Source organism: Ambystoma mexicanum, chromosome 3p (assembly GCF_040938575.1).
Source record: "Ambystoma mexicanum isolate Mex_15411 chromosome 3p, UKY_AmexF1_1, whole genome shotgun sequence".
NCBI classification, from domain to species: domain Eukaryota; kingdom Metazoa; phylum Chordata; class Amphibia; order Caudata; family Ambystomatidae; genus Ambystoma; species Ambystoma mexicanum.
Window position 1 is genome coordinate 754,632,460 of NC_090925.1, and position 12,221 is coordinate 754,644,680.

At 50.5% G+C, this 12,221-nt stretch overlaps 1 protein-coding gene across 2 annotated transcripts in view; it reads right to left on the reverse strand.

Annotated features, from left to right (window-relative positions):
- Positions 1-320: 320 nt before the first annotated feature.
- LOC138580807 (uncharacterized) overlaps positions 321-12,221 on the reverse strand; it is a 42,090-nt gene continuing 30,189 nt past the window's right edge. For both annotated transcript variants that reach the window (XM_069651658.1, XM_069651659.1), the window contains exon 5: positions 321-594. In XM_069651658.1, the coding sequence (XP_069507759.1) occupies positions 494-594 (101 nt within the window). In that variant the 3' untranslated portion in view covers positions 321-493. The remainder of the gene's footprint in view (positions 595-12,221) is intronic.

Here is a 12,221-nt window from a genome sequence, read left to right on the forward strand (position 1 = left end):
CTCTCATGTTTACTAACTCACCAGCTGCAACTGTCCTAGACTGTACCGCAATCATCACATTGGGGCATGGAAGCCAATGCAGAAGGCGAGTTAAGTTTTGCTAGCTTTTTTGACCAAACATTGGTAAAACCTCGATTTCCACAATTAAAAAAAAAGATCAGGACTTTTTACATAGTTCGCCCGCACACTCTTGCCTTGCTGGGAGCAGCCGATGCTCACAAGTCACATTTCTCGCATAGTTCACCCCCCCCCCCCCCTCCTGCCACGACCCTCTGGACAATAATACACGCAGAGACAGCAAGTAAGACACATTCACGGGCTCAGAAAGGGCCCGGGTTTTTATACCCCAGGGTTCAATTCTTTTATTTATTTTTGGTTAAAGAAAAGCCATAGAGGGAGAGAAGGCATCTTCTGTGGGGAAGGTCGTCTGGCCTGGAAGCAGGCGATGTGGTGTGAGCAGGGTTCAAGCCTCGTGACAGGGCTCGCCCGCCCACTAGGCGTTGCACTTCGGGTTGCTGCAGCAGGTAGTCTCATACAGCTTGATCTTTTTCGACTTCTCACATCCCGCCTGCGTGGTACAACCACGACCGGTGACTGCAAAAAAAGGGAGGCAAAAGAATAAGAATTTCATCCAAAAATGAATGTATTGCCCCCGCGGTTCGTCTGCAATATTCCAGTCAGGGAGCTCTGATGGCCTCCAGTGCCCGGCAAAACATCCAGCTCTGCAGCGGAGAGGTGGCGGGGGCTGCAGCGAGTGAGCTAGTGAGGGATCCCGCTGTGTGACAGTGAATGACACGGCGGGCGTGACGGGGAATGGCACAGTGGGTGTGATGGGGAATGGCACAGAGGCTGTGACGGGGAATGGCACAGAGGCTGTGACGGGGAATGACACTGCGGGTGTGACAGGGAATGGCACAGCGGGTGTGACGGGGAATGGCACAGAGGGTGTGTCAGTGAATGGCACAGCGGGTGAGACAGTGAATGGCACAACAGGTGTGACAGTGAATGAAACTGGGAGTGTGGCAGGTGTGACAGTGAATGGAATAGCGGGAGTGACAGTGAATTAAAGGCACATAGGGTGAGACAATGAATGACACAGTGGGTGTGACAGTGAAAGGCACAGTGGGTGTGACTGTCAATGGCACAGTGGGTGTGACGATGAATGACACAGCGTGTGTGACTGTGAATGACACAACGGGTGTGACTGTGAATGGCACAGCATGTGTGATGGGAATGCTCTCGCTGTGTGAAACCGAATGACACAGCATGTGTGCCAGTGAATGACAAGTGGGTGTGACAGTGAATGATAAAGAGGGAGTGACAGTAAATTAAAGACACAGTGGGTGAGACAGTGAATGGCACAACAGGTGTGACAGTGAATGGTACAGTGGGTGAGACAGTGAATGGCACAGCAGGTGTGCCAGTGAATGACACAGGGAGTATGACAGGTGTGACTGTGAATGGCAAAGTGGGTGTGACAGTGAATGGCACAGCAGGTGTGACAATGAATGGCACAGTGGGTGTGACAGTGAATGGTAAAGTGTGAGTGACAGTAAATTAAAGACACAGTGGATGAGGCAGTGAATGGCACAGCAGGTGTGACAGTGAATGGCACAGTGGGCGAGACAGTGAATGGCACATCAGGTGTGACAGTGAATGGCACAGTGGGTGTGACAGTGAATGGTAAAGTGGGTGAGACAGTGAATGGCACAGCAGGTGTGGCAGTGAATGGCACAGTGGGTGTGACAGTGAATGGTACAGCAGGTGTGACAGTGAATGGCACAGTGGTGAGGCAGTGAATGGCATAGCAGGTGTGACAGTGAATGGCACAGTGGGTGTGACGATGAATGGTAAAGTGTGAGTGGCAGTGAATGGTAAAGTGTGAGTGACAGTGAATTAAAGACACAGTGGATGAGACAGTGAATGGCACAGCAGGTGGGACAGTGAATGACACAGTGGGTGTGACAGTGAATGGCACAGCAGGTGTGACAGTGAATGGCACAGCAGGTGTGACAGTGAATGGCACAGCAGGTGTGACAGTGAATGGCACAGTGGGTGTGACAGTGAATGGTAAAGTGTGAGTGACAGTGAATGGTAAAGTGTGAGTGACAGTAAATTAAAGACACAGTGGACGAGACAGTGAATGGCACAGTGGGCAAGACAGTGAATGGCACATCAGGTGTGGCAGTGAATGGCACAGTGGGTGTGACTGTCAATGGCACAGTGGATGTGACGGTGAATGACACAGCGTGTGTGAAAGCGAGTGCCACAGCGGGTGTGACTGTGGATGGCACAGCATGTGTGATGGGAATGCTCTTGCTGTGTGAAACTAAATGACACAACATGTGTGCCAGTGAATGACACAGGGAGTATGACAGGTGTCACAGTGAATGGCACAGCGGGTGTGACAGTGAGTTAAGTGGGAGTGACAGTAAATTAAAGGCACAGTGGGTGAGACATTGAATGGCACAGCAGGTGTGACAGTGAATGGCACAGTGGGCGAGACAGTGAATGGCACATCAGGTGTGACAGTGAATGGCACAGCGGGTGTGACAGTGAATGGCATAGCGGGTGTGACAGTGAATGACATAGCGGGTGTGACGGGGAATTGCACAGTGGGTGTGACAGTGAATGGCACATCAGGGGTGATAGTGATGGCACAGCGGGTGTGACAGTGAATGGCAGAGTGGGTGTGACGGGGAATGGCACAGCGGGTGTGACAGTGAATGGCACAGCCGTTGAGACAGTGATTGGCACAGCGGGTGAGACAGTGAATGGCACAGCAGGTGTGACAATGAATGACACAGAGGGTGTGATAGTGAATGCTCCCACTCTGTGACAGTGAATGGCTCATCGGGTGTGATAGTGAATGATAAAGTGGGAGTGATAGTAAATTAAAGGCACAGTTGGTGAGACAGTGAATGGCACAGCAGGTGTGACAGTGAATGGCACAGTGGGTGTGACAGTGAATGGTAAAGTGGGAGTGACAGTAAATTAAAGGCACAGTGGGTGAGACAGTGAATGGCACAGCAGGTTTGACAGTGAATGGCACATTGGGTGAGACAGTGAATGGCACATCAGGTGTGACAGTGAATGGCACAGGGGGTGTGACAGTGAATGGTAAAGTGGGAGTGACAGTGAATTAAAGGCACATTGGGTGAGACAGTGAATGGTACAGCAGGTGTGACAGTGAATGTCACAGTGGACGAGACAGTGAATGGCACATCAGGTGTGACAGTGAATGGCACAGCGGGTGTGACAGTGAATGGCACAGCGGGTGTGATGGATAATGGCACAGAGGGTGTGACGGGGAATGGCACTGTGGGTGAGACAGTGAATGGCACAGTGGGTGTGACAGTGAATGGTAAAGTGGGAGTGACAGTGAATTAAAGGCACAGTGGGTGAGACAGTGAATGGCACAGTGGGTGAGACAGTGAATGGCACATCAGGTCTGACAGTGAATGGCACAGCAGGTGTGACAGTGAATGGCACAGCGGGTGTGACAGTGAATGGCACAGCGGGTGTGACAGTGAATGGCACAGTGGGCGAGACAGTGAATGGCACAGCAGGTGTGACAGTGAATGGCACAGAGGGTGTGACAGGGAATGGCACAGCGTGTGAGACAGTGAATGGCACAGCAGGTGAGACAGTGAATGGCACAGCAGGTGAGACAGTGAATGAAACAGGGAGTGTGGCAGGTGTGACAGTGAATGGAACAGCAGGAGTGACAGTGAATTAAAGGCACATAGGGTGAGACAATGAATGACACAGAGGGTGTGACAGTGAAAGGCACAGTGAGTGTGACTGTCAATGGCACAGTGGGTGCGACGGTGAATGACACAGCGTGTGTGACAACGAATGGCACAGCGGGTGTGACTGTGAATGACACAGCGGGTGTGACTGTGAATGACACAGCATGTGTGATGGGTAATGCTCTCACTGTGTGAAAGTGAATGTGTGCCAGTGAATGACACAGGGAGTATGACAGGTGTGACAGTGAATGGCACAGCAGGTGTGACAGTGAATGGCACAGTGGGTGTGACAGTAAATTAAAGGCACAGTGGGGGAGACTGTGAATGGCACAGTAGGTGTGACAGTGAATGGCACAGTGGGTGTGACAGTGAATGGTAAAGTGGGAGTGACAGTGAATTAAAGGCACAGTGGGTGAGACATCGAATGGTATAGAAGGTGTGACAGTGAATGGCACAGTGGACGAGACAGTGAATGGCACATTAGGTGTGACAGTGAATGGCACAGCGGGTGTGAGATTGATTGGAACAGCGGGTGTGAGAGTGAACGGCACAGAGGGTGTGACAGTGAATGGCACAGTAGGTGTGACAGTGAATGGCACAGCGGGTGTGATGGGGAATGGCACAGATGGTGTGACGGGGAATGGCACAGCGGGTGAGACAGTGAATGGCACAATTGGTGTGACAGTGAATGGTAAAGTGGGAGTGACAGTGAATTAAAGGCACAGTGGGTGAGACAGTGAATGGTACAGCAGGTGTGACAGTGAATGGCACATCAGGTGTGACAGTGAATGGCACAGCGGGTGTGACAGTGAATGGCACAGCGGGTGTGACAGTGAATGGCACAGCGGGTGTGACAGTGAATGGCACAGCGGGTGTGACAGTGAATGGCACAGCGGGTGTGACAGTATTTATTTATTTTATTTATCTTTTACATTTATATAGCACACAGACAGCCCAGGGGCATTGTGGCGCTGTTTCTTGCAGCAGGCTTAGTTACATTATGCAGATGTAACAGCATTGGAGCACAGAGATGTAATACATGTTATGCACAAAACGTACACAGTTCAGGTATCCGTATAGTGGATGGACGTCAGGAAGGGGTAAGGTGATCACGCGAATAAGGTGGTTTTCATGGTTTTACGGAAGGCGGTGAAGGTTCAGCTCGCAGGGCAGTGGGGAGGGCATTCCAATGCATGGCAGCTAGGTAGGGGAAGCTGGAACCACCTGCTCTTGCTCTTTTTACCATGGGTACTGTGAGTAGGTTAGAATAGGGGGTCCTAGTTGGTCTTGAGGAAGAGGCAGGGTGGATCCTTTGCGATAGGTATGCTGGCACGGTACGGTGAATGCATTTGTGGGTGAGGGTCAGGGCTTTGAAGATGATCCTCTCTTTTATGGGGAGCCAGTGGGAGGCTCTTCTGGCAGTAGAGATGTACACTCTTTTGGAGATGCCTTGTGCTGCGCGTAAGGCATTGTTTTGAATAACTTGCAGTTTCTCAAGATTTTTCGTCGAGGTCCCTAGGAAGAGAACGTTGCAGTAGTCCAACCGTGATCCAGTGATAGCTCTAGCTATGTTAGTGCAGGTGTCGTTGGAAAGGTAGGGTCTGACTGCATTGAGGAGTTTAGCATGGTAGGCGGCCGAGGAGGCAATGGCATTCACTTGTCTGGTCATGGACAGACTTGAGTCCAGGTAGACGCCTAAGGTTTTTACTGACTCGGATAATGAAATTTTGATGGAGTCGATGATGAAGTGCTGTACTGGTCGTCAAGTTTTTTGAGAGTGTCAGGGGAGCCTCCAAGCAGGAGTTCGGTTTTATCTGAGTTGAGGCAGAGGCTGTTAGCAGCCATCCAGGTTTGGATTGTGTTGCAGATGATGTTGAGGGTCTTGGAGTCAGTGTCATAGTCGCCTGTCAGGGTGAGGAAGATCTGCGTGTCGTCCGTGTAATTAGTGTAGGAGATCCCCATAGCGTCAAGGATGAGGAAGAGGGGGCGAGTGAATATATTGTAGAGGGTAGGAGAGAGGCAGGGGCCTTGTGGTACCCCACATAGCATAATGGTGGGTGAGGCAGTAGCTAGATCAGAGAAAACCTTCATGGTTCTTCCTTGTAGGAATGAGGTAATCCAAGCAGTAGCATGAGCTGAGAAGTTCGCAGTGGAGGTTAGGTGGTGGCATAGGACGTTGTAATCAACAAGGTCGAATGCGGCGGAAAAATTGAGGAGAAGGAGCAGGATGGGTTTGCCTAGGTCCCTTGCATCATCCATCTGGCTTTTGAGGTCGAATAGTGCGGTCTCAGTCCCATGTTTGGGGCGGAAACCGGATTGACAGTGAATGGTACAGCGGGTGTGATGGGGAATGGCACAGAGGGTGTGACGGGGAATGGCACAGCAGGTGAGACAGTGAATGGCACATCAGGTGAGACAGTGAATGGCACATCAGTTGTGATAGTGAATGGCACAGCGGGTGTGACAGTGAATGGCACAGCAGGAGTGACAGGGAATTAAAGGCACATAGGGTGAGACAATGAATGACACAGTGGGTGTGACAGTGAAAGTCACAGTGGGTGTGACTGTCAATGGCACAGTGGGTGTGACGGTGAATGACACAGCGTGTGTGACAGCGAATGGCACAGCGGGTTTGACTGTGAATGACACAGCGGGTGTGACAGTGAATGGCATAGCATGTGTGATGGGTACTGCTCTCGCTGTGTGAAACTGAATGACACAGCATGTGTGACAGTGAATGGCACAGTGGGTGTGACAGTGAATGGTAAAGTGTGAGTGACAGTGAATGGTAAAGTGTGAGTGACAGTAAATTAAAGACACAGTGGACGAGACAGTGAATGGCACAGTGGGCCAGACAGTGAATGGCACATCAGGTGTGGCAGTGAATGGCACAGTGGGTGTGACTGTCAATGGCACAGTGGATGTGACGGTGAATGACACAGCGTGTGTGAAAGCGAGTGCCACAGCGGGTGTGACTGTGGATGGCACAGCATGTGTGATGGGAATGCTCTTGCTGTGTGAAACTAAATGACACAACATGTGTGCCAGTGAATGACACAGGGAGTATGACAGGTGTCACAGTGAATGGCACAGCGGGTGTGACAGTGAGTTAAGTGGGAGTGACAGTAAATTAAAGGCACAGTGGGTGAGACATTGAATGGCACAGCAGGTGTGACAGTGAATGGCACAGTGGGCGAGACAGTGAATGGCACATCAGGTGTGACAGTGAATGGCACAGCGGGTGTGACAGTGAATGGCATAGCGGGTGTGACAGTGAATGACATAGCGGGTGTGATGGGGAATTGCACAGTGGGTGTGACAGTGAATGGCACATCAGGGGTGATAGTGATGGCACAGCGGGTGTGACAGTGAATGGCAGAGTGGGTGTGACGGGGAATGGCACAGCGGGTGTGACAGTGAATGGCACAGCCGTTGAGACAGTGATTGGCACAGCGGGTGAGACAGTGAATGGCACAGCAGGTGTGACAATGAATGACACAGAGGGTGTGATAGTGAATGCTCCCACTCTGTGACAGTGAATGGCTCATCGGGTGTGATAGTGAATGATAAAGTGGGAGTGATAGTAAATTAAAGGCACAGTTGGTGAGACAGTGAATGGCACAGCAGGTGTGACAGTGAATGGCACAGTGGGTGTGACAGTGAATGGTAAAGTGGGAGTGACAGTAAATTAAAGGCACAGTGGGTGAGACAGTGAATGGCACAGCAGGTTTGACAGTGAATGGCACATTGGGTGAGACAGTGAATGGCACATCAGGTGTGACAGTGAATGGCACAGGGGGTGTGACAGTGAATGGTAAAGTGGGAGTGACAGTGAATTAAAGGCACATTGGGTGAGACAGTGAATGGTACAGCAGGTGTGACAGTGAATGTCACAGTGGACGAGACAGTGAATGGCACATCAGGTGTGACAGTGAATGGCACAGCGGGTGTGACAGTGAATGGCACAGCGGGTGTGATGGATAATGGCACAGAGGGTGTGACGGGGAATGGCACTGTGGGTGAGACAGTGAATGGCACAGTGGGTGTGACAGTGAATGGTAAAGTGGGAGTGACAGTGAATTAAAGGCACAGTGGGTGAGACAGTGAATGGCACAGTGGGTGAGACAGTGAATGGCACATCAGGTCTGACAGTGAATGGCACAGCAGGTGTGACAGTGAATGGCACAGCGGGTGTGACAGTGAATGGCACAGCGGGTGTGACAGTGAATGGCACAGTGGGCGAGACAGTGAATGGCACAGCAGGTGTGACAGTGAATGGCACAGAGGGTGTGACAGGGAATGGCACAGCGTGTGAGACAGTGAATGGCACAGCAGGTGAGACAGTGAATGGCACAGCAGGTGAGACAGTGAATGAAACAGGGAGTGTGGCAGGTGTGACAGTGAATGGAACAGCAGGAGTGACAGTGAATTAAAGGCACATAGGGTGAGACAATGAATGACACAGAGGGTGTGACAGTGAAAGGCACAGTGAGTGTGACTGTCAATGGCACAGTGGGTGCGACGGTGAATGACACAGCGTGTGTGACAACGAATGGCACAGCGGGTGTGACTGTGAATGACACAGCGGGTGTGACTGTGAATGACACAGCATGTGTGATGGGTAATGCTCTCACTGTGTGAAAGTGAATGTGTGCCAGTGAATGACACAGGGAGTATGACAGGTGTGACAGTGAATGGCACAGCAGGTGTGACAGTGAATGGCACAGTGGGTGTGACAGTAAATTAAAGGCACAGTGGGGGAGACTGTGAATGGCACAGTAGGTGTGACAGTGAATGGCACAGTGGGTGTGACAGTGAATGGTAAAGTGGGAGTGACAGTGAATTAAAGGCACAGTGGGTGAGACATCGAATGGTATAGAAGGTGTGACAGTGAATGGCACAGTGGACGAGACAGTGAATGGCACATTAGGTCTGACAGTGAATGGCACAGCGGGTGTGAGATTGATTGGAACAGCGGGTGTGAGAGTGAACGGCACAGAGGGTGTGACAGTGAATGGCACAGCAGGTGTGACAGTGAATGGCACAGCGGGTGTGATGGGGAATGGCACAGACGGTGTGACGGGGAATGGCACAGCGGGTGAGACAGTGAATGGCACAATTGGTGTGACAGTGAATGGTAAAGTGGGAGTGACAGTGAATTAAAGGCACAGTGGGTGAGACAGTGAATGGTACAGCAGGTGTGACAGTGAATGGCACATCAGGTGTGACAGTGAATGGCACAGCGGGTGTGACAGTGAATGGCACAGCGGGTGTGACAGTGAATGGCACAGCGGGTGTGACAGTGAATGGCACAGCGGGTGTGACAGTGAATGGCACAGCGGGTGTGACAGTATTTATTTATTTTATTTATCTTTTACATTTATATAGCACACAGACAGCCCAGGGGCATTGTGGCGCTGTTTCTTGCAGCAGGCTTAGTTACATTATGCAGATGTAACAGCATTGGAGCACAGAGATGTAATACATGTTATGCACAAAACGTACACAGTTCAGGTATCCGTATAGTGGATGGACGTCAGGAAGGGGTAAGGTGATCAGGCGAATAAGGTGGTTTTCATGGTTTTACGGAAGGCGGTGAAGGTTCAGCTCGCAGGGCAGTGGGGAGGGCATTCCAATGCATGGCAGCTAGGTAGGGGAAGCTGGAACCACCTGCTCTTGCTCTTTTTACCATGGGTACTGTGAGTAGGTTAGAATAGGGGGTCCTAGTTGGTCTTGAGGAAGAGGCAGGGTGGATCCTTTGCGATAGGTATGCTGGCACGGTACGGTGAATGCATTTGTGGGTGAGGGTCAGGGCTTTGAAGATGATCCTCTCTTTTATGGGGAGCCAGTGGGAGGCTCTTCTGGCAGTAGAGATGTACTCTCTTTTGGAGATGCCTTGTGCTGCGCGTAAGGCATTGTTTTGAATAACTTGCAGTTTCTCAAGATTTTTCGTCGAGGTCCCTAGGAAGAGAACGTTGCAGTAGTCCAACCGTGATCCAGTGATAGCTCTAGCTATGTTAGTGCAGGTGTCGTTGGAAAGGTAGGGTCTGACTGCATTGAGGAGTTTAGCATGGTAGGCGGCCGAGGAGGCAATGGCATTCACTTGTCTGGTCATGGACAGACTTGAGTCCAGGTAGACGCCTAAGGTTTTTACTGACTCGGATAATGAAATTTTGATGGAGTCGATGATGAAGTGCTGTACTGGTCGTCAAGTTTTTTGAGAGTGTCAGGGGAGCCTCCAAGCAGGAGTTCGGTTTTATCTGAGTTGAGGCAGAGGCTGTTAGCAGCCATCCAGGTTTGGATTGTGTTGCAGATGATGTTGAGGGTCTTGGAGTCAGTGTCATAGTCGCCTGTCAGAGTGAGGAAGATCTGCGTGTCGTCCGTGTAATTAGTGTAGGAGATCCCCATAGCGTCAAGGATGAGGAAGAGGGGGCGAGTGAATATATTGTAGAGGGTAGGAGAGAGGCAGGGGCCTTGTGGTACCCCACATAGCATAATGGTGGGTGAGGCAGTAGCTAGATCAGAGAAAACCTTCATGGTTCTTCCTTGTAGGAATGAGGTAATCCAAGCAGTAGCATGAGCTGAGAAGTTCGCAGTGGAGGTTAGGTGGTGGCATAGGACGTTGTAATCAACAAGGTCGAATGCGGCGGAAAAATTGAGGAGAAGGAGCAGGATGGGTTTGCCTAGGTCCCTTGCATCATCCATCTGGCTTTTGAGGTCGAATAGTGCGGTCTCAGTCCCATGTTTGGGGCGGAAACCGGATTGACAGTGAATGGTACAGCGGGTGTGATGGGGAATGGCACAGAGGGTGTGACGGGGAATGGCACAGCAGGTGAGACAGTGAATGGCACATCAGGTGAGACAGTGAATGGCACATCAGTTGTGATAGTGAATGGCACAGCGGGTGTGACAGTGAATGGCACAGCAGGAGTGACAGGGAATTAAAGGCACATAGGGTGAGACAATGAATGACACAGTGGGTGTGACAGTGAAAGTCACAGTGGGTGTGACTGTCAATGGCACAGTGGGTGTGACGGTGAATGACACAGCGTGTGTGACAGCGAATGGCACAGCGGGTTTGACTGTGAATGACACAGCGGGTGTGACAGTGAATGGCATAGCATGTGTGATGGGTACTGCTCTCGCTGTGTGAAACTGAATGACACAGCATGTGTCCCAGTGAATGACACAGGGAGTATGACAGGTGTGACAGTGAATGGCACAGTGGGTGTGACAGTGAATGGTAAAGTGGGAGTGACAGTAAATTAAAGGCAGAGTGGGTGAGACAATGAATGGCACAGCAGGTGTGACAGTGGATGGTAAAGTGGGAGTGACAGTAAATTAAAGGCACAGTGGGTGAGACAGTGAATGGCACAGCAGGTGTGACAGTGAATGACATAGTGGGCGAGACAGTGTATGGCACATCAGGTGTGACAGTGAATGGCACAGCGGGTGTGACAGTGACTGGCACAGCGGGAGTGTCGGGGAATGGCACAGTGGGTGTGACAGTGAATGGCGCATCAGGTGTGTCAGTGAATGGCACAGCGAATGTGACGGGGAATGGCACAGCGGGTGTGACAGTGAATGGCACAGCAGGTGAGACAGTAAATGGCACAGCGGGTGTCACAGTGAATGGCACAGCAGGTGTGACAGTGAATGGCACAGCAGGTGTGACAATGAATGACACAGAGGGCGTGATAGTGAATGCTCCCACTGTGTGACAGTGAATGGCTCATCGGGTGTGATGGGAATGGCACAGCATGTGTGATGGGGAATGTTACAGCCATTGTAATCAGCAAGTGACTGTAACCCTAAAATGGATGTCCAGAAAGCTATTAATGATTCAATTGGCACTTGTAATTCTCAAAGCATTATCAGTTTAATTGTGTATAGCCTTTTTGGGTCATTAAAGAAAGGAAAGAAAATCAGCATTCGGCCTCCCGAAAAGAACTGCTAAGTCACCACACGCCTTCTACATGGGAGTAGCAAGCCTAGTACGGTAGTGCCTGTCTGTTTCCATTTCCTTCCCACTCTCCCCCTCTCGACTTCCTTATCTCTGTTTTAGTTTTTGCACTATCTGAAATGTCGCTAGGCTCAGTATGATAGTTAATTTCACATTCTTACTGTTCATGGCCTGTACGAATGTCATTGTATTTTCCCTTGTTCCCTGCCTTGCCTTGAAGTGCTTTGAAACACATTGTGTATAGGCGCTATGTAAATAAACTATCATATCATATCATATCATAACCCCAGCCATGTCTTCGACCTTCCCAGGCATAATCAGTGAGGTGCAGTTTAGGTCCATATTTACTATTGCTCACTGAATTATCCCAAAAATGATGGCTGGAAAATTGCCCCCCACCCCCGTCCCCCATGATACTCAACAAGCCGCAACACACGTGAGCTTCATACATACCAACCTTATTCATTTCATTCTGGAGACACTAATACAGGCATGGTTTTAATGTT